At 39.7% G+C, this 27463-nt stretch overlaps 1 protein-coding gene across 2 annotated transcripts in view; it reads right to left on the bottom strand.

The window, feature by feature from the left end:
• Positions 1 to 27463, bottom strand: part of mlphb (melanophilin b) — a 38264-nt gene that overhangs the window by 1192 nt on the left and 9609 nt on the right. The window contains exons 3-15 of one of the 2 annotated variants that reach the window (XM_047600162.1): positions 23896 to 24117; positions 22421 to 22560; positions 20060 to 20101; positions 18157 to 18212; positions 16005 to 16097; positions 15313 to 15457; positions 14251 to 14492; positions 9615 to 9701; positions 5891 to 6184; positions 3913 to 4056; positions 2923 to 2991; positions 2581 to 2629; positions 1315 to 1409 (exon numbers count right to left, since the gene is read on the bottom strand). In XM_047600162.1, the coding sequence (XP_047456118.1) occupies positions 1315 to 1409; positions 2581 to 2629; positions 2923 to 2991; positions 3913 to 4056; positions 5891 to 6184; positions 9615 to 9701; positions 14251 to 14492; positions 15313 to 15457; positions 16005 to 16097; positions 18157 to 18212; positions 20060 to 20101; positions 22421 to 22560; positions 23896 to 24117 (1678 nt within the window). The remainder of the gene's footprint in view (positions 1 to 1314; positions 1410 to 2580; positions 2630 to 2922; positions 2992 to 3912; positions 4057 to 5890; positions 6185 to 9614; positions 9702 to 14250; positions 14493 to 15312; positions 15458 to 16004; positions 16098 to 18156; positions 18213 to 20059; positions 20102 to 22420; positions 22561 to 23895; positions 24118 to 27463) is intronic. The other variant, XM_047600163.1, reaches the window with a different exon arrangement.

Below are 27463 nucleotides of genomic sequence, written 5' to 3'. Positions count from 1 at the left end.
AAAGAATTTTTCTGATTGTAAAAGATGAAAAAATCATGAGGTTATTTCAAACCGACCACCATCCGTGAGAAGAAGAACTAAAAAGCCCAGTGTGATCTGTACACGAAGAATTCACTTCTAAAAGTACATCTGCTGCTCCTTCAGGAATAATTAGTGACACTTTGCGAAATACATGTTTTTAAATTTGTGCTGAAAGTTAGATAAGAAGCTTGATTCCACTTTCCCAGCATTTCTATGTTGGAACATTGTGCAGTTTCACACCAGTTTGTGATTTGTGATTTAGATTTTTTTGTTTGTTTTTGCCAGTAAAAATAGATTAAAGTATAAATAGATTGATGTAATATTTTTGAACAGCTTTTGTCCTGGAGACAATAGGTTATTTGTGGCTACGCTGCATTAATGCTTCAGAGACAATGTACTGAGATTTATTGTCACCTCTAGTTCCATTTGCACTTATTCATACTTATTTTATACATAGTTTTTACTTCTCATTTCTTAGTACTGTGCACTTTATGCATTGTTTGCACTTCTACCTTGAGCTTTAATGTGTCACATTTTATTAATATTGTTTTTATTACTTATATTGTGATTTGTTGATCTTTGTCTCTGATGCCTGTTGCAGAAATGAACGTCCTTCAGTAAATCAATAAATCTGACATAGTTACAGATTCAAGGACCTGAAGTTAGATCCATGTGTCTGTGTTTTGTTAGCAAAATGAAGATTACTGTCATTCTTAACTATTTATGTCCTTTCATTCATTATAAGGAATTATGACAGCGGGGGGAGGGGGTAGAACCTTTTAGGTATTCACAAAAAAATTACATACAGAGAATATGCATAGAAGTATAAATCCAGCCTTCTTACACTCGAATTTAATACTAGGTTTAATATTGTAGAGTCATTATTATTTACAGTAGATTTACTAATGACGAAGAGTTAGACCACATGCATGCATTTATTTATTTATTTATTTTTCTTGTCCCTATGTTGCATCTGGACCTGTATCCAAAACTGACTTTTCAAAATCTGTCTTAAATTTACGCCTTTAAATATTATAATAGGGCCCCAGATAATAAATACAGTTATTTATTTTATACTAAAAGCTCAGCCCAGATATAAGGTTTTTTAAAAATACATTGTGAAGCCAATTTCCTTTGGAAAAGATGCAAGTAATAGTTTTTCTTGTTTCTTGTTGTGATTCTGTCGTCGGTTTGATTTCTTGAAGCACGTGTCTGATTTTTTCTAAATAGCAGCAGTTGTATTTTGAGAGTGAACTCTTCATTGCACCCGTCACCGTGGAGTGGGGGTCATACCGCACAGGTAGCCCGGGGTGGGGGCTTTGCCACTGGGTTCCTCTGTGTCAGGGAGCCCCTGTAGATAGAGTTCCTCACAAACCTGTCCTCCTGGTCTGGAAACATACGGTAGTTGCCTTTTTCTCACATACTGAACAGTTTTTACAGACATTTTTTCTTCAGAAAAGAGATTCTCTAAATCAGTGGTTCTCAACCTTTCTCTGCACATTTCTGATCATCCCTGAGGCCCCCGGGCCCACTCAGGAGGGGGTGCTGTTCTTGTGTAATACTCAAGTGCAATATCACATGTCTTCATGTGCAATATTACAATATTACAATATATTACAACGTCACCTTTAATTTGATCCACGCCTCACTTTATTTATGCGTCAGACTTTATCTGCTGTTTTACATTTTTTTACATTTTATATTATTTTCCACAATTCATCTCACTCTTCTGTTACTGTTTCTGTAACTGTTTTTTGCCCACCAACTTTTGTGATTTTATTCTCTTGCTCTTATTTTTATGCACCGCTCTTCGCCCTCCTTATTGCCCTAAATAAAGTTTTTATGATCATGATTCTCATCATTATAGCATTAGCTTAATTTCCAGTGCTAACCTGCTTTAACATGAGTTTCCCGTGACACCGGCAGACGTTTCACATAATGAGAGTATTATTAAGAAATGAGTGGTACGGGCCTCATAATTCGACATGGATGCAGATTGCAGATTGTGTTAAGTTATTAACTGCGTCATGCAGAGACTTGCAATGCAACGCGGGAACGAGATCTCTTAATTACACTTGTGAAACAGGTGTAATTAGAGAAAAAGCAGCAGATAAAGGTCTCAGTCACATTTGAGTAAAATAATCCTATTTCTATGAATCTATAAGGATACTTTATTCTCATGCAATTACACCACAGACCACTAGGGGTCCACGGTGGAGAATCACTGCTCTAAATAACGCCCTTTTAATAAGCACTGGTCAGTCTGGAGTCCAGGACCAGGACACAGTAGCTCCTGACTCCAAACCACCAACAAAGATCTGGTCACTGACTGAGCAGCAGCATGAAAGATGGAAGTTCTCTATATTCACACACCGATGGTAGAGTTCTCCGTGTGGAGAATCAGAGTGTGTGCTAACGCTGCAGCACAATAGGACACAGTGTTCACTGGTTCACAAAGTAGATCATCGTGTTCTCGGAGTTTAACAAGGTTAAGATGTTTGGAGTCAGAGCTGCGAGGCTCTGGGGATCGTGCTCGAGGGCAGCAGTGTCAGCTCTTACTTGTGGGAAAGTTGTGGGAAAGTCTCCTTCCTTGGATCGGGATAGCAGACTGTGGAACAGCAGAGACAAACAAAGATAACACGCAAAGAATAAAATAATAATAAAAGGTCAGAACATGGGAAAATATATGACCTATCAGATCTTTTGGCTTTGCAAACATCTATTTTATTCTTTGAAGAAAGGAGTGATCTTATTGGTTGATTTGAATCTGAGAGGGCGGAGCCACAGGACACAAGAATATAATGTCATAAAGTCAACCAGGAAGAGATTCTGCTTCCAAAAGGAACCAAGAATACTTGTATAGTGACGTGTGTGTGTTGTGTTTAAATAAAGCCTTGTTACCCTCCTCCTCCTGTCCACAGGCATCCCGGCAGCATTCAGAGCAGCGATCCTGTTCTCTATGTAGGAGACCTGGGACGACACCGAGGAAGAGAAAGGACACGTCAACGTTCTCCTGTCAGCTCAGCTTCACTGTTTAGTGCTCAAATTATTTATCTTCTGCAAACATTATCCATGTGCCTGTACCAGCCTGTACCATAACTCTTATACACCACACTATTTATGCTACATCTGGTCAGAAACTTCACAACTTTAACGCAAATCCACCATCTAGATACTTGGCTGAGTGGTGACAAATCTTCAAGAAAACCCAAGTTTGTGCTTTGTTTACGACTAATCACGAACCTGGAAGACTGAGAATCTACACAGACATAAGACCTTTCAGTCTTGCTTTCAACTGAATTTTATTTACCTTTTAGTCTGGTTATTAATGGAATTTTATTTATTTTATCATTTTAGTCTGGCTTTTAACTAACTTTAACTTATTTTATTATTTTTTTTACCCTTTTAGTCTGGCTTTTAATTTAATTTAATTTATTTTATCATTGTATATTTTTTTGTCTGACTTTTAACTGAATTTTCCTTATTTTTTTTAAATTATTTAATCTTTTAGTATGGCTTTTAATTTAATTTTAGTCGTTTTATCTTTTTTAGTCTGACCTTTAACAAATTTTAACTTGTTTTACTATTTTTACCTTTTTAGTGGCTTTCAATTGAATTTTGTTTATTTTATCATTTTACATTTTTTATTCTCGCTTTTAACAAACTTATTTTATTATTTTTACCTTTTTAGTCTGGCACTTTTAACTGAATTTTATTTAGTTTTTTATTATATTCTTTGTATTATCGCTATTAATTGAATTATATTTTTTTTGTAATTTTATCTTTTTAGTCTGGATTTTGATTGATTGATTGATTGATTGATTGATTGATTGATTGGTTGATTGATTGGTTGGTTGATTGATTGATTGATTGGTTGCCAGGTGTTCTTACCTCACACTCAGCGTTCTGGACATTGGCTGCAGCCTGAGCGATCCGATCCTCCAGCTCGTTGAGTAAAGCTGTCGAACCTTTGAAGCTTGATCTCGAGACCTCGTCTGTTCCCTTCAAATCTGGACTTTCTGAGAAACAGTTGATCTGCAAGACAAATATTAGAGGATGTCTACCTAAACTAGGGTAAAGGGATATTTTCTCTAATTACGTCTGTTTCACAAGAGTAATTTACTGTATTTTATTAAGAGATCTCTCCTCGGTTGCATTGTTGAAAGTTTCTGCATGACGCTGTTAATGCAAACTTAACACGATCTGCATCAGATTTTGAGGCCCCTTCTGTTTTACTTTCTCAATAATGCTCTTATTGTGAAACATCTGCAGGGAGGTGTTGTGGGAAACTCATTAATGTGCATGTTCAGATTAGTGGTTGTAATTAAGCTAATTCATTATGATGAAGATCTGTGGGACCAGTTAATAGTTAATTATTCAGTGATGGAGACCAAACAGTCATTCACATCATCCGAGTGTGTTGTGTTGTAGCCAACGGTGTGAGATATTGTTTTTTTTTCCTGCGTGTTGTCTGAACCACATCCCATAAGAGTTGCGTTAGAATGAATGGATGGAGAAAATAAAACCATTCATTCTAATAAGATCCTATGAGATCATATCTGATAAAAACCGAGTCTGGGTTTTGCTACGCCCATAAAATGTGGTGCTCCAACATGTTTTGGTCACAGTTTCTTCTTTTAATTTTTGTTAATTAGAGTTGTGCATTCTTTATTTAACAATCAGATCCCTTTAATTTAAGTGTTTTTTGTCTCTCAGTGAAAAAAAGTTTCATGTGTTGACGTTTTACTGTTTTAGATGTTTTACAGCTTCGTAGAAACCTCCAGTCTGGCCACGGTTAGATGACGAGGAAGTCCATCCTTCCAAAGAATAACCGGACATTTTATCCTAATTCTGATGCTATGTTTCCTTCTTTCCTTCATCTGAGGCAAAGACATATTTATCACATGTCAAATTTATCCTCCTGAGACCCTGCGTCATCATATGGGGACGTTAAGGTTTAGGTTTGTGCTGCTGCTCCAATTAAACTTTAACTAGATACTAGTTGTTGTAAAAACGTGATGGGGCCATTTCAGCTGTTTCATTCTGCAGCCGATCACGGGACAAAAGTGGACAAGGTACAAAACCTCATTAAATTTGACCTTTTAGTTTTTTTAATGCTTATGATCTTTTGTTCCATCAACAGTAACAACCTATAACTTCACTAATTAGCAAATTACTAGTTTGAGGACATTGGGAATTCATTACTTGCAATTCTATCTTTGCACAGCCACGTTCAGTTTTATATTTTCTTACATTTGGTGACTTTATTATAATATACAGTAAAATAATCCCTGTGTCCACATGTGAGGACATTATTTTTTTGTCCAAAAACTACTTCCTGATCAAAGATTGTGCTTAGTTTTCATAGGTCCAACTGATCCCAAATATCTTGGAGAAATAAACTATGCATAGCAGGAGACTAATGTCACCTGCCAGCATTTCATGTGCTTCTAATATTATAATTGCTTCCAGGTTTACATGCATTCATATCTCTGAGAAAGACTGACAATAAACAGAACTGTGTGGGGGGGTATTTTGTGACTATAGCATTGTGATGTAAAAACATGATGTCATGGCTCATTAAAGCATCTTCACAAGAATTAAGTCGACTTATCAAAGCAGCTAAAAAGTCTCTCTCCCTCTGATGTATTCTCTGTTTCAGAAAGAGAGGGAGAGAAAATAGATCCCCCAGGAGTGTGACTCGATTTATTACTGTGTGTGTGTGTTTGAACTGGAGTTGGAACGGAGCTGGTATGAAGTTACATGAGCCGTGCTGTTTTGAGTATGTACAGAATGTGCAACGGGCCAGATGTTCACCCTCTATGTCTCTGATGAACTTTCTGTTAATCAAACATCCTTGTCTCTCTACCTTCTGAGGTCCGTCCTCGCACGGCTCCTCCTCCAGTCTGGAGACCACTATGCTGGCTCTGGATGTGGGTCTGGTGGGGACTCGGGGAGGCTTGAAATCCCCCTGTGAGCTCCTCCACGCCGGCGCCTCCTGGGAGGACTGAGGCCTGCTGGGCTCCTCCTCCTCGTCAGAGGTCAGGCTGTGGTCGCTGATGTTGTCCGTCATCTCGCTCAGCTTCTGTCTGAGCTGCAGCTCCTCTAGGTCCACTTCCTCCCACTGAGGGAGGGGGGAGGTGCTGTTTGGAGTTACAGGAGCCTGGTGGGGGCGTAGGAGCAGAGCAGAGAAAACGTGCATGATCGCATCAAATCAAGATTTGTTTATACAGCACCTTTCATACAAATGAATTGCACCCAGCAGAACCCGGACCAGACCCCCCCAACCCAGACAGGACCCTCCCCACAGCCAGAGACAAACACAGCTCTCAGAGAGGACAGACCTCAGTGAGGAAAAACCAGAGCGGGGGTAAAATATAAAATAAAATAAAATAAAATTTACAGTTGACATAAAAATATAAATATAAGATGAAAAAACACTAAATACATAAATATGTAAATAAATACAGTGTTAATCCATCAAGTTAAAATAGACATTTAAGACTAAAAGATAAAAATGTGGTTCTTAAGTCTCTTTTTAAGAATATCAACACTCCTCCAGCAGGTTGTTCCATAGATGTGGGTCATGAAACTGAAAAGATGCCTCAGCTTCTTTATCTTGGGGGGGACCAGGACCATTAAGACATCATTAACCAATAAAATAAACTCAAGTCAGTGTTTTATTTAAAGTCTCCCGTGTTTCTCTCTCATCTGCTGGTTTAAGCCTTACGCCGAGATAAAAATAAAAATAAAACTGGCATAACATTAGAAAAACATGTTCCAAGATCACAGGAGTAAAGTTTAGTTTTAAATTCTATATAATCTTTTATCTGAGTGCTTTTTTTTAATTAGTTTAGTTTACTTTCATCTATTTATTCTATTCATTGACCATTCATTCCATTGTGTTTCTTGGCATTTTACTTGCTCCATTCAGCTCTTTTATTCTACTTTTATCATCTTCCATCTTGTGTGTATTTTGTAATAGTGTGCAAGCTGATTATTATATATAAATTTGCCTGAATCTGATCCCGAAACACACGGGGAGCCAATGCAGTGATCTCAGAACTGTAATATGTAGTATGATCTCTATTTCAGCGAGTGCCTCTGAGTTTTTAAATAATTGTAAAGAATTGAGGGTCTTTTTTGGAATAACAATAGTCAATACGAGTGGAAATAAAAGCATGGACTAGTAGAAATACTGAAATATCAATACTTCTGATACCAGGTCTTTATGCTCTAAAATCGATTCTCAGATCAAAAATATCGATACTTTCGTTACTTACTTACGTTATTGGAGGTAATGTATCAGATCGGTATCACTGATACCAGCCTGAACTTTACTCAGTATCGGATCAGAAAGGGAATCACTGCTCGACAGAGAAATGGTCTGACTCTATCTGTTCTTGAGTTTTTAATGTGAAGGAGTTAGAGACGTTGTCTGTAATTTTGGTAACAGTTTCTCTCTCTGAGCCTCAGGACCGATAACTAAAACCTCAGTTTCATCCTGGGAAACATGAAACCAAGTCGGCCTGATGGAAATCATTTAAAATGAGCTGCTTGTGCCTCGTAGCACCAGTGTCCTCTCCCTGGTTCTCTCCACGGTCCCAAAACCAACAGAACCAACACAGACTGCACTGCACTCCTCAGTCTATGGAATCAACACAATGTGTGACCATGTAACCACATCCCCGGATACATTCCTTCATTAACTCATTAAAACCTCCAGGAATACTTCCAAAAACCCGATATATATCACAAAGCACCAGTCACATCTTAGCTCTGGAGACATCGAGCTTTGTTGAATGGACATGTTCAACTAATTTAGTGTTTCCACAGCAGAGCATTCATTGCCTGCTCTCTGCCTACGGTGCACCGCTAAGTGCTGCTCTTTTCAATAGTGGGCTTTCAAATATTGTAATTTGAAGTGTCATAGTGCTCTGTGATTAACTATATATATGTTTTATTAATGCAACACAAGAACAATGAAGTCCCTCCAAGTAATTTTAATCTGGGATGTTTAATTTTATTTCTGGGCTTCTGCTAATTTTATAAAAATAGGCAGTAAAGGCTCTTCTATGGAGCTCAAATGAATCAGCAGGAAACATTTACAGACACATCACTGTCACTGACAAACGTGTGATCATAAAAAAACGAACTGGCAGATCTGGAAGATGAATGAACGGCTCATAAAGTAAATGACCTTATGAAACGCGACAATAATCGCATACACACAAAACCATTCAACCATGTGTTTTATGAAAACTGGCTAAAATTAAAAGCAACATCCACGTGATACGTTACTAATGATGCAGCAGGAGGTAAAACAGAAGTAACTGAGTGATCCTCTTCATTATCAGAAGGAAAATAACACTGAACGACAAATAAAGCGTTAAAGCCAGAACGGATGAATCCTGCAGGTTACTGTAAATAAGCTTAAAGCTTAAATAAAGCTTTACCCTGGACACACACTCAGAATTCAAGAAATGCAGTCAAACAGTCGATTGTAGCACTAGAATAATAATAATAAAATGATAATACATTGGAATGAAAACGTAAAATGCATCAAAAACTTAAATGTTGTTGCACAGTGAGGAGCCTTCGATTGAACCTGAAACGGAAACTATTGTTATTCTCAAAACCTTTCTCCAAATCATTTGGGACCATGAATGCATCACTAAAAGGAACAAAAACAACTCAGTGCAAGTTGAAACTTTAATGCTGGCATTAGGCTTTTATTACCAAAAATACAAAAAACAAAACCATGCCGTCCTCGACCATGCGGAGACATTTCCAGCTTGATTTCTCAGAGATCTGTTTGATTCTCAGGATTTTATTTTATTGTCTGTCCCACGTGCACAGACTGAACTGGGACAGAGAGATTTTCAGTCCTCTGCTCCACACACTCGTACCAGCCTCCAAACATCTGGTACCTCTACCAGAATTTAAAGGACTTATCAGCACAATGGTGAGTGAATCTGTTGGCACTTAGGTTTTAACAAGTTATATTTTATAGTTTTAAATGTTTTTATGTCCTGTTTGGGATCAGTAGGACCTAAGACATATAAATAATAAGCATCATCTTTGAACAGGAAGTAGTGATTTTCTAAAAAAAAATCAATGTCCTCATATGTGGACACTGGGATTATTTCATTATTTATATTACAATAAAGTCACCAATGTGTGACAAAATATAAAACTGTTTATTTTAATGCCTGAAAATGGCTGAACAAAACCACAATAGCAAACAATGAAGTCCCAACGTCCTCAAATGAGAACCTGCTAATTAGCAAAAACTGCTCATTTAAATTTACACGTCATATGAAATTAGAAACGTTAATGAGCATAAATAAATAAGTTTTCACCTTTGCTACCACTAGATGGCAGACTAAAGCGTCCACTAATGAGGACAATGGGTTTAAATGAAGCAGAATAAACTGCAATAAAACTTAAAACTTAATGTCCCCGTATGAGAACACAGGGCCTCAGGAGGTTAAATATGGGTCAAATAACAAACAAACAGACAAACAAACAAACAAAAATAATCTTTACGGGGAAAAGGGTAAAAATAAAGCAGAAATACGTGCAGGATTTACCTGGTGGTCATATGTTGAGGTGACTTTGTGCTCCAAGCGGTTCAAGAAGTTCTCAATGGCCGACATACGACGGTTCAGGTCAGTGATCTGAGGAAAGAGATGAGAAAACTGAAGATAAATGGAAGAATTATTGTTGGAAACCAAACATGTCCAGCTAATAGGCCACATTATACTGCTGAAGATAATAGCATGACTCACACTGAGCCAGAAATATGTATTTTAATAGGAAGATGGACGTGTTCTCATCTGAGTGTGAGCTCTCAGCCAAACATCTTTTCCACAGCTTTCTTAAACACTGATGAACAATAACTATCAGCACAGATAATTATCGGTCTGATATTGGAAAAAATTACGTCACATCAAATTGTCCAACATTAAAAATGTTTTCCGATAACAACACATGACTATAAAAATACAATAGTTATATATAATAGTTTGCTCTGATTCTGGTCATTTTAACTCCATGTAGCCTAGGCCTGTGTTTCCCCTACTGTTATGTTGGGGAAGCCCCCCACCCCCAGGAAATTATCGGTGGGGAAAAAACTGTTCTCATTATGCAACAATACTTTTTCCGCTTCATGAGGTCTTCATGAATAGTCACATTCTGATCAGGAGGTTGAGGAGGCAGTCATCCGGTGTCTGTGTGGTGTCGTACCCTGACAATAATCCCTTTCACACTACGTCCCAATCCAGCTTCCAGAGCCCCCCCTCAGTGCTAACGCAGCCTAACCTTAGGCTTAACCTTAGGCAACTATAACCAAATATAGAACTGGATCCACAACATGGAGGTTCTCCACCCTTCACAGGGCATTGCACTGAAGATAGATGGTGTTATTGTAGGGAATAAGAATACTTTTTTACTTTTGTAAATTTTTTAAAACATTTCATTTTCATATAGAAAATTGAGATGAATTAATTTATCATAGATGGTTCCTTAACCTTAAATGATAAACAAATGTATCTTAGAGCAGGAGTCTTCACTGATGGAGAGATTAAGGAAGTTTGGAGGTTGGGTTTAAATTGTTCTGAAATATCTGTCGACCCTCACTCTTAATTAATCTTAATCCAGCAAGTCCCAGTGAAAGTCCATTATTTATCGAAATATATTCTAGATCTGAACATTCCTTATTCGATCAGCAATTTAATATTATTAGTTATTATTATTATTTCTAATCCTCTGTTTGCAGTGAAGACACATTCTCCAAGCTTCATAAATTTACATCAGTGTTCACTGTTTGCTGAACATTAAAATATGTGCAGCAGTCGTTTTATTTATTTCGGAAGCAGTCATTTCTGAGTTTCACAAATCAGAGCTCATTTTTCCCAAGTTGTCTTGAATGCAGCATCAGCTGCAGCTCGATCTTAATCAAACTTCCCAACACCTCCCCCCACCTTGACTGGCTGGTGGTGTTAGTTTGGAGGGAAAGATGTGTTACTCTCATTCCATTGGTAGATGAACTCAATTAACTGCTCCAACCTGACAACGTCCTGCATCAACATCAACACACACACTGGTTAAAAACTGGTGAAACAGGTGAAAACTGTCGGTGACCTCAGATCAGACAGGTTTTGGCAGACCCCCTGTGATCTCTGGCGCCCCCCTTTGGAGGGACGCGAACCCCAGGTAGGGAAACTGTCCTAGATACCCCACCGGCCTACCTGATCAAAGCTTTCTCTGCATCAGTGCTAAGAAACGTGGAAGATTGATCTCTGGTCTTTGCTGTTGAGATAATGTTCAGGCTACGTCTGAAAACATTTCACGCCTGACTTCCCGGTATGAAACCAGTTCGGTCTGGGTTGATTGTTTTCTTAATCTGCATCTGGATTCTTTTTGTCACAAAAACTTTGGTTGATTAGATTTTTTTTTTTTTAAACATTTTTTTTTATTTCACATTAACATGAATCCAACATATTTTAGTAAAGAGATAAATGGAGGCAGGGAAAAGAAATAAAGTGAGTAATATTTGAACCTGTGTATTATTTGAATAGCTATGATAATAATGATGTTTATTTATGATTTTCTTGGTCTCTATTTAATCTCTCCATTAAAGTTTAATGTTTTTAACTGTTGCTTACGTATTCATGAGTATCTAATGACGTGATGAAGTATTTGAATGTCTGCAGACCAGATTGTATCTTTTGTTTAAATATATAAATGTAACATGGGCGTGTCGCAATCATCAGGCCAACGTTGTGACTGACTTATTCTGGATTTCCTTGAATTCGTCACTCTTCTGTTTATCAAACACACTTTAACTTTTACGCCTTTTTCTTTTCTTTTTTTTTTTTGTTGAATCCGTGCTCGTTGACTCATCTGTGTAATGAAACTGCTAACGTCACTCGCGTCTATCACCAGCTCGAAAGGCTTCCAAGTTGACATCAAACCCGAGCAGAGCAGAGGGGGAGTAACTGTAATGTGAGGAAGGTTGGACGCGTGTGGGAGGCGACAAATGTCACGGCTCTTCTTGATGTCTGACAGGCACATGTCTGGGCCGTGTGTTTCCCCCCTGTAATCCTGTTTGTGTCTGTCACCGTTGCGTTGCCCAGCTGCGAGACAAATTTGCCATAACATAAGATATCAAAGTCATGAGTGGACGCGCGGGATGGACCAGGTGATAACAGCAGATCCTCGTTGTCATGGATCTATCTCCACATCTCGATTACGTTCCTTATCTTAAACATCTACAAAGAGCAGAGAGTGTGTTTGAGTCAACTGAGAGACACACAAACCCAAAACTGGAAGACACACAAGGTGTATTGATTTGTGACAGCAGTGAGGAAAAAAACAGCCTCCTCAAAGTCCGACAAACTAATGGTAAACAAAGTCTGTTTTGTATCTGCTGCTCATGAGCAGAACATCAACAGTTGCTGTGATCCCTTCCAGAAACTGACTTGTACGTCGACGCGTAAATAGACACTGATGTAATGCATGTTACGTCCCTCTGATCTAGCAGCTGTCCCCCGTACATCATTCAGTGTGTCAGCCCGATGAACTCGTGTGTTTACGTGTGAGCTAAAGCTTCCAGGAGGACCGGAGCGTCAAGTGGGACGTCCAACAGGTCCAAGAGGACGAATGATCACAGCAAAAGAAATAGTTCCTCTGTCTTATCACAGGCGTAGGAACGTTTTGCTCCTAGGTGAGATTTCAGATTACTACATTTTTTCTTTGTTTCCCTCCAAACAAACAACAGAGGAGATTTACAGAACATCATTAAAAATCATATGGGTTGGATATATGTAAATAAAGTTGATTGATGTCAGCGTTATTGGACTTTATTGTGTGTTATATTTCCTGTACAGCATGTGTGTTAACTGGGGCGGAATGCAGACAACACGCCACATTCATTTCAGTTTTACAACAATGAGTGAAAAATGATTTGTGAGCGTCTCAGAGCATCTGCCAAGTGAATGTGATGTGAGGGAAGATCTGATGTACGACTGAATACCAGCTTATTTAGGACATAACCAAAGAAAACTGAATCCTGCTCATCAACATGTTGGAGTTCATTCATGGTCTTGGTCTCTTTTTAAAGCCAAGACTCTGAAGTTTCTATCACCAAAGTCAGAATCACTCTAATTGGTTTTGTTCTGGAGGAATCAAAGTTGGGTCACAGTTAAAAAATAAGAAGAAGTTGCATGTTTTGCTTGAATTTCTTTTTTTTTGTTTTGATAAAATGTGTTGGTTGAATCCTTTAATCCAGAGTCATATATTAGAGAGAGTCTGTCCTACCAGGGAATGGAGCATCTGAGCTATCTCTCTATGCTGATTGGTTCTGATTCATCTGACCAATATTCACCCATAGAGAAGTGACAATAACAGAGAATATTAAAAGTTAAAATATGCCACAGTGCTCAGCCTACGGCTCCAGCACAGGATCAGGAAAACACGGAGGAAACTCCACCGTTTCCCCAGTGAACAAAAACAGAGAAAGTTATGGAGCAGAAGATTAAAAGGAAGAACTGGATGTCAACTGATTTCTCTCTATTATGTGATGAGGTAAATATCAATGTCTCTCTTTGACGTTTGTTAAGATTTTATATAGAAAAATAAAGTCACACCATCATTAATGTGAACCTTGATCTTATAAACACCATTTTACAAATGGATGAAGTTTGAAGTTAGCCTAGTCTTATGCTAGCTCTATGCTAGCTAGTTATCTAGACTAAAGGCTCAGAAAAATAGCAGCTAGCATCATTTATACTGTGAAACCCATGTGTTCATGTAATTTAGGAATTTTTCTGAACTTTTAACAGTGGTGGATGAACACGGAGGCTGAGGAGAAGGTAAACACAGCTCCATGACTGATGAGGTGATTGGGCTACAAAGCATTTTACAGCTCATTTAAGATATTTAAAGTAAGTAGACGCTGGGATATTTAAGTGAGGGCCTTTTACATATTGACAGACATTGGTAATAACATTTATAGGCCAGTTAATGGTGGAAATAAGACATTTATTTCAACATCCGCCCCATAGTGTTACACTGTAGAATCTAAACTCTGATGTAGCAAACATGGCTCCATGATTTATGTTGGCCAGACTCTCTCTAATATATGGCTCTGCTCCAGCTCTGATTGGTTCAAAAAGCTGCTGCTGTCCCACATACGACCCAGAGGAATGATAAAGGGTTAAAGACCTGTGGGGGAGGCAGTGCTGAGTTCAGGCTCTCCTGGGATGTGTGGCTGCAGGGCCCGAGGTGAGACTGGTAGAGCGGGTACGGCTGGCAGGCGTCCCCCTCCTCCTCGGAGTCGTCGGGGCCGGGCAGGAAGCTGCTGCCGCACCGGGGGCCTCCGAGGCTGACGCTCCCACACGAGGAGTAGCTGAGCTGGGAGATGGAGCGGGATGGGGCGGTCCGGTTCTCCGAGTACACAAGGTCATCTACACAGAGACAAGGAGACGCATGGTGGAGGAGCCACCTTTCAGTTTGTTCTTTAAACATGATGTCAGTCAGTCCTTCTTTGCAGCACTTTATCATAACTGAAGAAGCTGTTTAGATGAAAGGTGAAGTCTTCTCAAAACTCCATTTATCATGGCTGTGAAATAAACTTTTGGTTGATGTGCTGTGCATGATGAACTTAAAAATGAACCATACATGTGTTGGACAACTTTAACTTAAAATCACATATAGAGATTTTTTATGACATTTTTATAACGAGTTATTTTTCTTTATCAGAGAAGCTCAAGACATCTCAGTCATGGACATGGAGGGGGACCAGTGAAGCCCGCAAATTTATTCACCTCCAATCACCAGTTAATGTCTTTTTCAACAAACTCATTAAAAGTAAATCTAATTCATGCTGAAGACAAAGAACAGGGTCCAGGCTGCTCAGGAAGTTTCTCATGCATATAATGAGGGAGCTCTTTGGGAAGGGACATAGGAGGAGGAAGGCACTGCTCTAGCTCTCAAAAAAATATAAAGCTTTTAATGAGATGGTTATTTCATTATGAAATGGTTTAAAATATTAATGCTAATGATGAAACCCAGGCGTACGTGGAGGGGAACCAGTGACCATCATTTTCCAAAACATGCTTCATCATTAATATCCAAGGATATATAATATAACTAAATATAATTACATGCACACTTGGATCTGTTGCATCTGCACGTTGCATAACCCATAAAGCACCAACAATATCACATGATCCCTGTCAGGTTAGGGAGGTTTGCTGGTGTTTGAGTTTCGTGGTGAGATTCTACCATGTTGTGTTGCCAGGTCCAGGTCCAGATCTTTGCTTTGCTCTCCCAACATCTGGTGAAAGACGGCGGCCGCGTCGTCCTCGGCCAGCGTCCACTCCCTCGCTCCTGCATCCGTGACCCCCGAGTACTGGGCCCCATACTGGGCCTGGGAGGGAAGACGAGAGGGGGGTGAGGGCAGAGTGATCAACAGCACCATGGAGCAGACTGTGCATCCTCAGTCTTTAGGTAGAAACTATAAGGGAAGAGGAAGAAGGGGCGGAGGCACTGGCCAGTTACAAGGTACTTTATGTCATTTTAGATCAGACTCCAAATCCTTGACTGTATTTACATTTAAATGTCTGTATAAAGCATATTTATGCAGAGAAATAGTGTGTGTGGGAGGGCTGGTATGTTGCTGGTGTGCTCTGCTTCAGACTCATTTTTAAACATACCAGAGACTCTGTAGTGGAGACTCTTCACATTTGGTAAAATGCCAGAGCATCCTGTTAGTGAACTGACAAAACACGAGCGTGACCAGACACTAGAATGAATAATGACAGTGCTCAGCACTAATATAACACTGTCACTGTGACAAGACAAAGCACTTTGACACAGTTTGGCAAAGACAGAAAACAGAGAGGAGTGAGGGGGCCAATCAGAGGACAGACGGTACTGGAGACGAGCATCAGGACGGACTGAGGACGAGCCGCTACCTGATCCGACTGTCGTCTGGATTCGTTGGAGTAGTCGCAGGTCGCTTTGAAAAAAATGGGGTCGACGGTTAAACGCCTCTTGATCTTTTTCGTCTTTGGAGAGCAGAAAGGGGAAACACCACCACCACCACCACCACCACCACCAGCACCAACAAGCATAGAAGAGACAGAAAGAGAAGAGACAGGAAGAGTCACTGCACGATTTTTTATTTTAAGCTGTTTGAATTTGGCTTCAGTGAAACAAAAACCAACAGTAGAAGTCACATTTTTCTGAAAGCTAAAATACTCTGACTGGATACTAAAACATATCAAAATACACGTACGAGCAACTAAACACGGACAAATTAAAAGCAAAAAGACACTTAAAAGCTGGAATACTGAATATAATGCACAAGGACAGGATTCATAAGCCTCACGTATTTAGTTATTATTACACTAATACGAAATCTTGGACTTTGAAAGCTACCAGCTGTTTTTTGGACGTCTGTCTCGTCTCTTACAGGCTGAGAGTTAGAGACTGTGACGTACACGGACTAAACTCGGCCAAATGTTGGTGTCCATCCTCATGGGAAACTTCTTCATCTTTTCTATCTTGTGTATGAACTTTATGTGAATCTGAGCTTATTTTTTGTATAAGATTTTTACATGTCATGTCATGAAATTTAGCTGCTGTGCTAACTCTGATGCTTTTTGTTGAGATGTTGATTAATGTACATTGTCCTAATCAGGTAAATAGAAACAAAATCTACATCAAACAGGATTTTTTGTGGTAGCTCTTTTTTTCTTTTCTTTTTTCTAATGGAAGGTTTTAACCTCGAATCAAGTCTTTTTAAATGAACAATTGTACAATTTTCATTATGTTAATTTCATTAATTTTGCTTGATATGATTTGTGAAGAAGCGGCTTCTTCTTGTCTCCTCTGGAACAAACAATAAGTTTTTGGATCGAGATGAGTCTGTTTATTTGTGTTTAACATGATATTTTTCTAATTCCTTTATGTTCGAGATAAAATGTGACAATAAACAAACACAAAGTTAAAGCTTGAGACAAACATGACGTCTTTCAGGATCCACGCACGCGTTCCTGAGTTAACAGGCGCAACACGCTGGACAAACACCAGCTCCTCCACCTTGTTTACACTGTAACTTCTCTGAGTAGGTGAAATGTGAACTACGTCGCCTTCAAGGGACGAGTGGAGCTCACAAACGTCTCTGTTTGGAACAGTAGAGGGCGCTCTACCGTTCCAAAAAGAAACCAAAACTCCAACAAGGCACACAGGAAGTGACACTTGGCCTTCTTGGAGATATATTTAAAAAAAAAAAGTCATACAACATATAAATAAAACCTTAATCAGCAGTTTAATGTGAAACAGCCGAGGAGTTTTGTCATATTTTCAACTAAACTGCCAATTGAGAATAAACAAAGCTCCGCCTCTACATTACTCAGAGACGCAGACCGAGGGCCGGGGCCACAGACTCTTTAACCTCTGCACAGGCTCTTTTATTCTGTCTGACGGCCTAGTTTAGGTTTCACCGGCCAACACACAGCGATGACTGCGTCCAACCTCTCAACCATCACAGCTGTCAAGACGTTCCAGTCGTCCGCGGGGGCTGGCCTGCATCACGTAGATAACTCATTAAGTAAATACTTCTGCTTTCAACAGAGGAAAGACCCACCAGTATGATGAGTATCAGAGCGCATCACTGCAGATTCCTGCAAACACTCAATAGCTTAAAAAAAAAAAAAGAAAGAAAGAAAAAGAAGCTGAACAGAACTTGTCTTGTTTTGTTTTGCAGATCCCTCCTGACTGCAATGTTTCACAAACTGGATATTGTTTCTAAATTTAATTTACTTCTGTCAAAGTCTTGGTACAAACTAGTAGTGAAAAAAACAAAAAAACAAATAAAAAAAAAACAGAACTACTAATGCTACTAATTCTGCAGCTTGAGTGCAAATTAATATCTAGTTCTGTGCGTATGATGCATCATAAATATGACCACAAACTCACTAAAACTTGAGAACCTACATAACAGCTGCCAGACGCCTTTTTTCATTTAAAGGTTTCAGTGAGCGGATATTGACCAGACACTTCACAGACAGAACCACCAACCTTCAGCCAAAAGAGAGAAGAATTAAGAAGAACTCTCCGTACCCCTTTGTATTGTTGCAAATCCGTTGCGTCCATGTTGTGCTCCTCATATCCTTCTGCTGGCAGGGACATGGTCAGGTTAGAATGACTTAAAGATGCCACATTGCACGAAAACAAAACAAAAAAAAAACATCACATGACATCTGGGAACAAATGCAGCACACAGATGAAAAGGTCGGGGCACCTCTCGGCGCACACATGCGATGGTGAATGAACACAGAGTCACTTGATGCTCCGGAGCTGTGATTCGTATCGTCTATCCAGCAGCCTCTGTATTTACCTTGAGGTTGTTGTTCCTGAGTAGCATTTATTTTTCTATTTATGTTCGATAGAGGAGATGGAAGAGGGAACATTGGATGCTTTCAGTCAAACTATGAGCGTACAGCAGTTTTGGATGCAGAAGGGGAGGAAGGAGAAACTGGCAACAGTGCAAAAAGCTGCAAAAAGAAGACGTTAAAGAATAAACATCTCGTTTATATCTAATAATTAGAAGTCATATTAGGCTCGGACATATTACAGATTAACGTGAAATGGATTTCATGCACGTTTTCCACAGAGAAGCCTGTGCATGTCACCTTGAAGCCTACCTGTCAGGACAAATGCTACTAACTAACTAACTAACTCTGGCTGTTCTGTTCTTGTACCAATGGGAGCCAGATGACTGTGCCAGCCTGACTAAAACCTTTCAGCCCGCTCCCAAACCCCCTACTGCATGAGCAAACTGAAAAGCTCTGAGCGGATCACATTAATGGTCTCATCCGAATATTTAAAGGTTAAACTGATCTCAGATAATGTTTAGTTACACCATCATTATATTTACAATGACCACCACTATTAGTGTTCTCACATGACTTTAGTTCACGAATTAGTAAACATTTACTTCAGAATGGATGGAGGCAGACCCCACACGTGGCCAGATTAACTCTCTAGGGGGTCGGGGTCGGAATAAATGTCCACTGGCTTTAATGTAACCACTGGTCATTTGGTGAAGCTTGTGCAAAAGAATCAGGTCAATAATAATGTAGAGAACTTTACAGTGATCAGAAAACTGGTTATAATATACGAGACCAAGCAAAGTGTGAGCGCCGCGATTCACTCATGAGAGAGTTCTGAGTTCAAGTAGTGAGACAGAAATGATTTCCTAGCTTCCCCTTAACATATCTGGATGTCTGGCCGACTAACTTCCTGCTGGCTGACTGCACACATGATCGGTTTAAAAGAAGTATAAATCATAAGCTTGTCAAGACAAATTTCTGGACTCAAGAGAACAGGATTAGAATTAGAACTAGAAAACCTTTATTTGTCCCACGATGGGGAAATTGCAGTTTGCAACAGAATAAATAGGGGCAGAAAAATAGGAAGAAATATAAAAGATAAATAATAAGATGAAATAGAATAAACAATATACAAGTATATTGTTTAAGAATAAGAGCTGATGATAAAGAATCATCTTTTTCCCTCTTCAACAGGGGGTCTGCGACCCCTAGGGGGTCCTTGGAGGTACTGCATGGGGGGTCGCAAAATCTTTGGTTGATTGACTTTTTTTTTTTTTTTTAATTTCCTCCCACAAATTTACATTTCTTTAACATTAATCATATTTTAGTAAAAGAATAAGGGATAGCCCGGTATTAGTGATATAAAATGATAATAATAATGTGTATTTATTAAATAGGCTGAGTTTAATATAGAACATATATAGTATGTAGGGGGTCCCTGCTTAATCTCTGCATCAGTTTGGGTCCTTGGCATGAAAAATGTTGAAACCCTGTGGCCATTGTCTATCAAATAAAACGCACGCTCATGCAACAGTAAATGTTGATTTTAAGTTTAAAAGGATAAAAACTGGTTATAAATCTGTCTATGAACAACATCTGAAGTTCCCGATGATTTCGTTGGGAGTACTTACTGTGGACGTCGGGCATGCTCTGTGTGTCGTATTCACCGAGCTCTGTGAGACAGAAAGGAGCAGACAGGACACGGCTTATTTAACCGAGCTTGAGGGCAGTTTAGTATAAATGAGCCCGATATAATTCCTTTAATTACCATTGAACTGTTGTCTTCTATAATGAGAATTAATGAGCTCAGGTCTGCCAGCCGTTAGCTTTAATAGATAGCTCAGCTTATCGGGACAGTGCAGGTAGTCCTTAACTTTCCACATAAAATATTAATCAGAAACAGTTGCAGCTGTAAAGTGCGGATCCAGGGTTAGAGCAGGCCAACTACTGAAATAAAGATTTGCGTGTGAATAAAAGGCTCCGTTGTATCAGCAGAGATAGTGTGCTCATAGGATGACACCCTTTGAGCTCTGGGGGCCCAGCGGACCACTGCACAGCCGAATAGAGGGATACATACAGTAAAAAGACAGGACAGATTGTGTGAGTGTGGATATGTTGAATGCTGGTGTTGAATTTAATGTTGGCAGCCACACGAATCTGCACATGCCGAGAGCGGCCGGTCATTTTAAACTTAATGCATCTGTCAACACGCATGTTTATGAACACGTCACGGAGACAACTTGCATCTGTGCACGCTCTGCGCGCCGGATTCCACATAAATACACGACAAACTTAAGTTTTGTTCTGCCTCCCACCCTCCCTCTGCTTCTGTTTGCTGGAGCCCTGCAGGACTGGATCCTTCACTTCCAGACACAGATTGGGAGACATGTGACTGAATGATCACAAGGCCCCGCTGAGCTGAGTCTGCCAACCAACCCGCTCTGTGTTCCTTCCCAAAGTCCTGGAGGGTGACTCGGGGTAAGCAGCACCAGGACTCCCGCCTGTCTCCTCGTAATTCACAATAGTCATTGATCTTCTGATGCCATGATCTCACAGAGCTGAAATGAAGTGCGCTTGAGGGGAGGAGACCGCTTCATACGCTGCAAGAGAGCAACTTCACAAAGAGAGCAGAGGTTTCTGATGGAGCTACGATCCTACGGTTCTATCTCTGGGAATAAGCTGCCCGGTCTGTACGCACTGGTCAGGACAAAAGGACAAAAAGCCTAAGACGCTGGTTTTCTGACAGGACTCGGCACAGCTGTGAGGAGTCAGAGCTGGAAAAACAGGAAAGATGGAAGAGATTAAATCCCTGTGACAGATCTGGCAGCCGGCTCATCTAAAAAAGACAGCGGAAACTTCATTCTGGTGACTCAGTGTCCCAAAAATGAAGGCTCCCTTAGACAGATGGGTGACAAATTATAAGACAAGGGCTGCATAAAGTGTCTCGATAAGACCCATCCTAGGTCTTCTCCAAGGTCTTGACGTCCATCCGACTCTTTATTTTGCAGCTAATTGAGCTTCTTAAACTCAAACTTGACACAGTTCACACACAAGCCAGCGATGGTCATGATGAGGCCGACAACTTTTCCATGCACTTACAATACAGTATGCAGCTGTTGACTCTCAGTAAAGCCTTTCATTTAGTGGGGATTTCTCATGGTAAGCTCGAGAGAACTTCCATGCTCTCTGACATTGGCAGACATTTTTGACCGGGAGCCACTTCTCAGGGCTTGTAAAGAAATCAGCGAAACAGATGGGCCCTTGACCAGAAACCTGACATTCTAGCCTCATTCATAAGCTTTGATTTGCACACATTCTTTTATGGTGCGTTCAATTTGCACTCGGAAGTTGGAATTTCAGAGTTCTGAGTTGGAATTTGCATTAGTCGTAGAATCCTCAATACCAAGATGGCCGCCCCCGCGTGTAAACAGTAATTAGAAACTACATACATTTACAATTTGTGGAACTTAAATAGCCTAAATTTAGTTTATCATTATAGCAATAATATTAGTTAAAAGCTTCAATTTCACTCTGCACCAAAAAAAAAAAAAAAAAGTAAATATTGAACACACCAAGTTTCCACCAAGTTATATTCAGACAAGGCAAGAGCTTTGGTGGAGGCGGCCATCTTGTTTTCTGACTTCTGTAACTGGAACATCGATAACTCAGGTGTGATGTCATCACCAGCTCCAACTTCCAACCTCCGCGGTTAACGGGACGCACCAATAGACACACAATCCCACCTGGCAGCGGTTCAGAGCGACCACAGCGTTTGACTGCTGCTCACTAAAGACTTTCAGATCAGTCAGTGTGGGTTTATCTCTTCGCTGAAAGGCCACCATGACGGCATTTGTTAAGTAAAGAGGCCGTTACTAATTCACTAACCACATGCAGACTTTCACAAGTGGACCAAGGATTAAAACATTCCAGGCGTAAGCTTTAAAAAGGAAAAATAATTGAGTGACAAAGTAGGTAGAAGTTAAACTACTCACCTCCAAGTTCACTCTGGGAAAACTTGCGTTCCCCGCTCAGCCTCTTGAAGAGCGAACGCATCACCTTGGCACTGCCAAAGCGCTTGAAACGGGCACGGACGTTCTCATGGTACCACTCCAAGGTACCGATCTTCAGGACCCTGATGGGGAAAAACACATGGAACGATTCCCACATGGACCAGGTTAAAGAAAATCCCAGTGACACAACAGTAATAATAAGGCTGTTCCCTGTGTGACTGAAGAAAAGTGCAGGTCTCAGCATGACTGGCTGAGCGTTTTCCATCTGAGAAACTATAAGTGTAGCATATGGAAGTGGAACAAGTTGGATGTGTAAATTTATATTGCTACAACGCTTGGTAAAAGAGACGAGTCTGTTAAAATGCTCAAATGAGACGTTGAACCGTTGAACTGCTACTCAGAAGAGGTTGCTCCGGTCACGGCAATTAAAGAAAGAATGAACTAAATATTTAACATGTGTGCAGGCACCAGAAAAGCAATAATCTGTCATCTGGAATAGCTAATAGCGCTTGTTATTGATCTTAGACAGAGAATATCTGGAATCCCTCAGAAACATACAACCTCATTCTCAAGTGTCAAATCAAAGCATTTGTCATCATTCAACACGATCTTTGTGCTCAAATCTCAAACTTCTGTCTTTAGCTGAACTTTGAAGTCTTGCTACAGTGACGTCTTCGTCACCACCAGTTTTCTGTCCAGTTATTAAAACAATTATTAGTTCTTTTGCATCCCTTTAGGATTGTTAACCTCCTCAGACCCAAGCATTTGTTTGGAATCCATCTTGATTTATTGAAGATTAGAGAAGGAGTATAAACAATAAGCATCATCAAGTAGTTTTTAAGTTTTTGTTTTTAGTAATATTTCGCTGTATATTAAAACTTATATATAAAACTTGTAACAGAGCAGAACTGAAGGTGGTTTCTGACTTATTAGTCACTTTATGTTTTTCCAGCTATAAAAATAAACCTTGTGCCTCTGCATTATACTTTCATAGATTTTATGAGTCAAAAGTCTGGCTGATAGAATAAGATTGAAGAGATGGTTGCCAGCACATGGCCGGCAAACACATGGCTCTGTGTAAATATTAAATCACCCTTGTTGCATGGAAAAGTCATGCTAGTGTGCGATGATCACATTAAGATAAGTGAAGTTTCTGTGCTCATTCTTGTGTGTGTAGCTCTAAATGATCACACATAGGAACAATATGTTATACAGTAGAACTAATGTTCACGTCTGCATCAGCGCATTTATGTTTGTTTCTGCTTATAAACACCTAAGAGGATGATTGGGAAGTCTCACTCTTTAATACCACTACCTAATGCCTTGTGGAAAATTACTCTAATTACTGTAAGCAGCTGAGACTGTTTGCATTAGTGAGAAATTTTCACCTTTTGGATATGGTGCTACTTGCTTTGAGTCATTTCCCATTTGACCTATTTGTATTTGTCATTTCCTACCTGGCCATGTGACAGGGATCACACAACCAACCATCCTCCTTCTTGTTGTAGCGACTGCAGGACTTGCAGATGAACAGGTGACAGTCCAGACACTGTCGCTTGCTGTTGACCAGGAACTTGAATGGCTGCAGACAGCGGATGCAGAGAGATTCGGTCAGGCTGGTCTGGTTCCCCAGCAGCTCCCTCTTGGTGTCTTCCTTCTCGATTTTGGTCTTTAGCTCCCTGACGAAAGACAAGATGGCAATATGGATTCTTAACACACGTGCACATTCTCTTGGAGGTGGAGGATGCTAGGTAACAAACTTATCAAACATTCACATCACATTCACATCTGGTTTCATGTAAAAAAGTAAAATGTGTGTAAATGGCCTGTGACATTTATCTCATTCTTTCCACAAACATTTAACAAATCAACATTTCAAACACCTGCATTTGAAGACATGTTTACATACTGAAACATTAGTGGATCATTCACACTCAAAAGACGCCATCGGCCCGTGAAGACTCACGGGTCCAGATTTAGAATCAGTTTCCTCCCTCAGGCTGTTTCTGCACTGACTCTTTTTATATTCTTGCACTTTGCTGCCACTGGCTGCAGAATTTAATCGCACTATGGACTCATTCTTTATGTTGTTGGTGGATGTTTGTGTTTGAAAAACATTTTGTGCAATGATCACATTAAGATAAATTCAGTTTCTGGGCTCATTCTTGCATGTGCTCAGTGTTATACAGAGGGACTATTGTTTACTTCTGCCTCATATTCTTGTTTTCTATTTACCCCAATGAAAATGAATCTATTCTAAAGTAACAGTCGTGCACAATGGATGTTGTGAATGTTCTAATCTTTAGTGTTAATTCCACTCAATGATTATTTTGGACTTTGCAGTTTGTGCTTCTGTTAAACTGGATTAAATCATTTAGTCTAGTCCACTGACTACAATGTCAAAATAATAGGAACATGTTCCGGTTCAGCTCTCAGTTATTTCAGACTAACGCTGATGGATGTTATAAACTTCATGAAACTCAGATTTAGAGCAGGACACAAAGCTTTCATTTTCGCAGGTGTACCTAATGTTTTGCCATCTGTGTGTGTGTGATTCTGGTGCAGTAACAGGCAAGACAAAATGTAGTTATGTAACTGTATACGATGAAAGAGAGGAATGTGAGCCCTGGAGGAAAATGACATCTAGAGTTGTGACGTCGGTGAACGAACTGAATGTATCGACCGGCTCTTTAAAACGAATCAATTGGTTGCAGCCGTGAGGTGTTTTTCTTTCTTTGCACACAGAAGCTCCTGGTTTGCGTTGAGATGGTGATGTAGCTGGTGTCCAGAATGTACAGATAGACTCAGAGCGAATATGTATCGGTGGGAATGTCTAAGTTTAGTAAAATAAGTTAGTCCAAGGCTGGAATCCTAAAAATAAATAAACATTAACACATAAATGAAATGAGATCCTTTCAAAGAGACAAAAATGTATGACATCACTGTTTTGTATATAATTGGTTTCTGCACTGAGGCAGTGAAAAGGTTTAGTATTTTGACATATTATTAAAATGTTCACGCGATTGTACATATTCATACAATATAAATACTGAAGCTGTAGGATGTATATTTTCAAGCTATGGTCTGTTCAAAAGTTTATCTCACTTTTATAAAAGTATAAAAGCCACAGTTTAGTTATTTGTATGGTTTGTATAAGGAAATGGTTAGAAAACGGGTACCAAATGAGAAATTAAACATTTTATTATCTACTACTACTATAAAAAAGATCAACCGTGTGGTTACTAAGGCAGTCTGAGGGTCTTTGCTATAGTTGAGTTAAATCTGGACAAACGTGTTGCAGGGCCTCGGCTCCGCAGCGCAGAGAAGACTCACCCTTTCCCCCTGACTCCAGTATTTACACTAAGCTAAGCTAAGCTAAGCTAAGCTAAGCATAGCCTGCACCGCTCATCTCAAAACAAAGAAATAAGCACATTTCTCCCGACATGTTGAACCAATAAAACTCGTCACAGAACAGAACTGAAGGTGGGTTTCTGGCTTATTAGTCACTTCATGTTTTACCAGCTAAAGAAATAAACCTTGTGCCTCTGCATTATACTCTCATAGATTTTATGAGTCAAAATACTGGCTGATAGAATAAGATTGAAGAGACGGGTGCCAGCATAGTGATGGCAGCACATGTGTAAATATTAAGCCATCCTTGTTGCATGGAAAAGGCCTACTAGTGTGATCACATTGAGATAAATGAAGTTTCCGTGCTCATTCTCTCATGTGTAGCTCTAAGTGACCATACAGTGATTTACAGTGGGACTAAGTTCTGCATCAGTACATTTATGTATGTTTCTGCTTGTAAACAAATCCCTGTTATGAACCACTGCAGAGTGGGTTTCCTCAGTCTTACCCCCAAAAAATGGAACATACACAAGCATGGCATCAATCAAACGTAATTAAGAAGCTGATTTTGTTATAAAATTTGAAAAATATTTAGTTTAACAGCACAACAATTCTACTGAAACCGCATCCTGGTCAAACACATCTTTCTTCTCCTCACCGTGACTTGACTTGTGCTTACGTGTGTGTGGTAAATTACTTCACCGCTTCGAGTCAGATCCAAGTTTGACCTTGTGCTGATTGTTGGAAATGTGGCAGAATTTTCTGCTTGCTGTGAGATGCTGACCGTACCGAAGAGGAAACATTCTCATAACGATTCCCAAATGTTAGAAAAATTGTGGGCGGAGTCTGGCAAAACACCCGGCGAGGATGAGAGGGTTCCTATTGTTTCTGAAAGCTTTTTGTTTTTGTTTTTTTAAAGGCCATGCTTTTCAAATTATACCCACGATCATCGGGATAAATGGGATATATTATAACAACCGCAGCCTTCTGCACACACAGCTGCCCGCCGTAAGCGCTGCGATTTAAAAGTAATATCTGTTAAAGCTGTTCCCCTCTGAAATATCAAATCCTGTAACTCTGGTACACAAGATGCCATTCTGCGATTTCAGCTGTTTATCTTTGCTGTGGGCAACTTCCAGGCATTTATGCACGGTCAGAAAACTGGAATATCAAAGATAAGTGCAACAGCTGCTCTCTGCAGGGGCTTTCAACTGTTTATAAATTTATAAACCTTTTTACACGTCAGCCAGATATTGCACCATCTCATCTTCTTCTCCTGCTCCTCCTCACCGGGGTCGTGGGGGTTATACGGCACCACACAAGCTTTTATTGGTATTTTAGTTGATTTTCAACACCAGGGACATAGATATCTGTTCATTTGGGAGCGAAATGATAAGAAGGTCATGATAAACTAGACAAGTAATGAATCTTGCCTGAGGTATCTGAACAAATGAACACAACCTTCTACTCGGCCTGATGATAAAAATTATTAAAAGTGAGAATTGCAGCGTAAGAATTTTATTGGTCTAAACTGCTGCTCTGAATATTACAATAAATACCTTGAAGTCTGAATTTGCTGACTCTCACATTTCATCCACTTTCATTTTTTCATACCACTTCTCCATTTCCATAACCCATAACCGTTTCTCTTATATTTCTTTTACCTAATAACAG

This window comes from Mugil cephalus, chromosome 12, assembly GCF_022458985.1.
Source record: "Mugil cephalus isolate CIBA_MC_2020 chromosome 12, CIBA_Mcephalus_1.1, whole genome shotgun sequence".
Lineage (NCBI taxonomy): Eukaryota > Metazoa > Chordata > Actinopteri > Mugiliformes > Mugilidae > Mugil > Mugil cephalus.
Note: the sequence above shows the minus strand (reverse complement) of the source record. Positions and strands in the feature narration are given on the sequence as shown.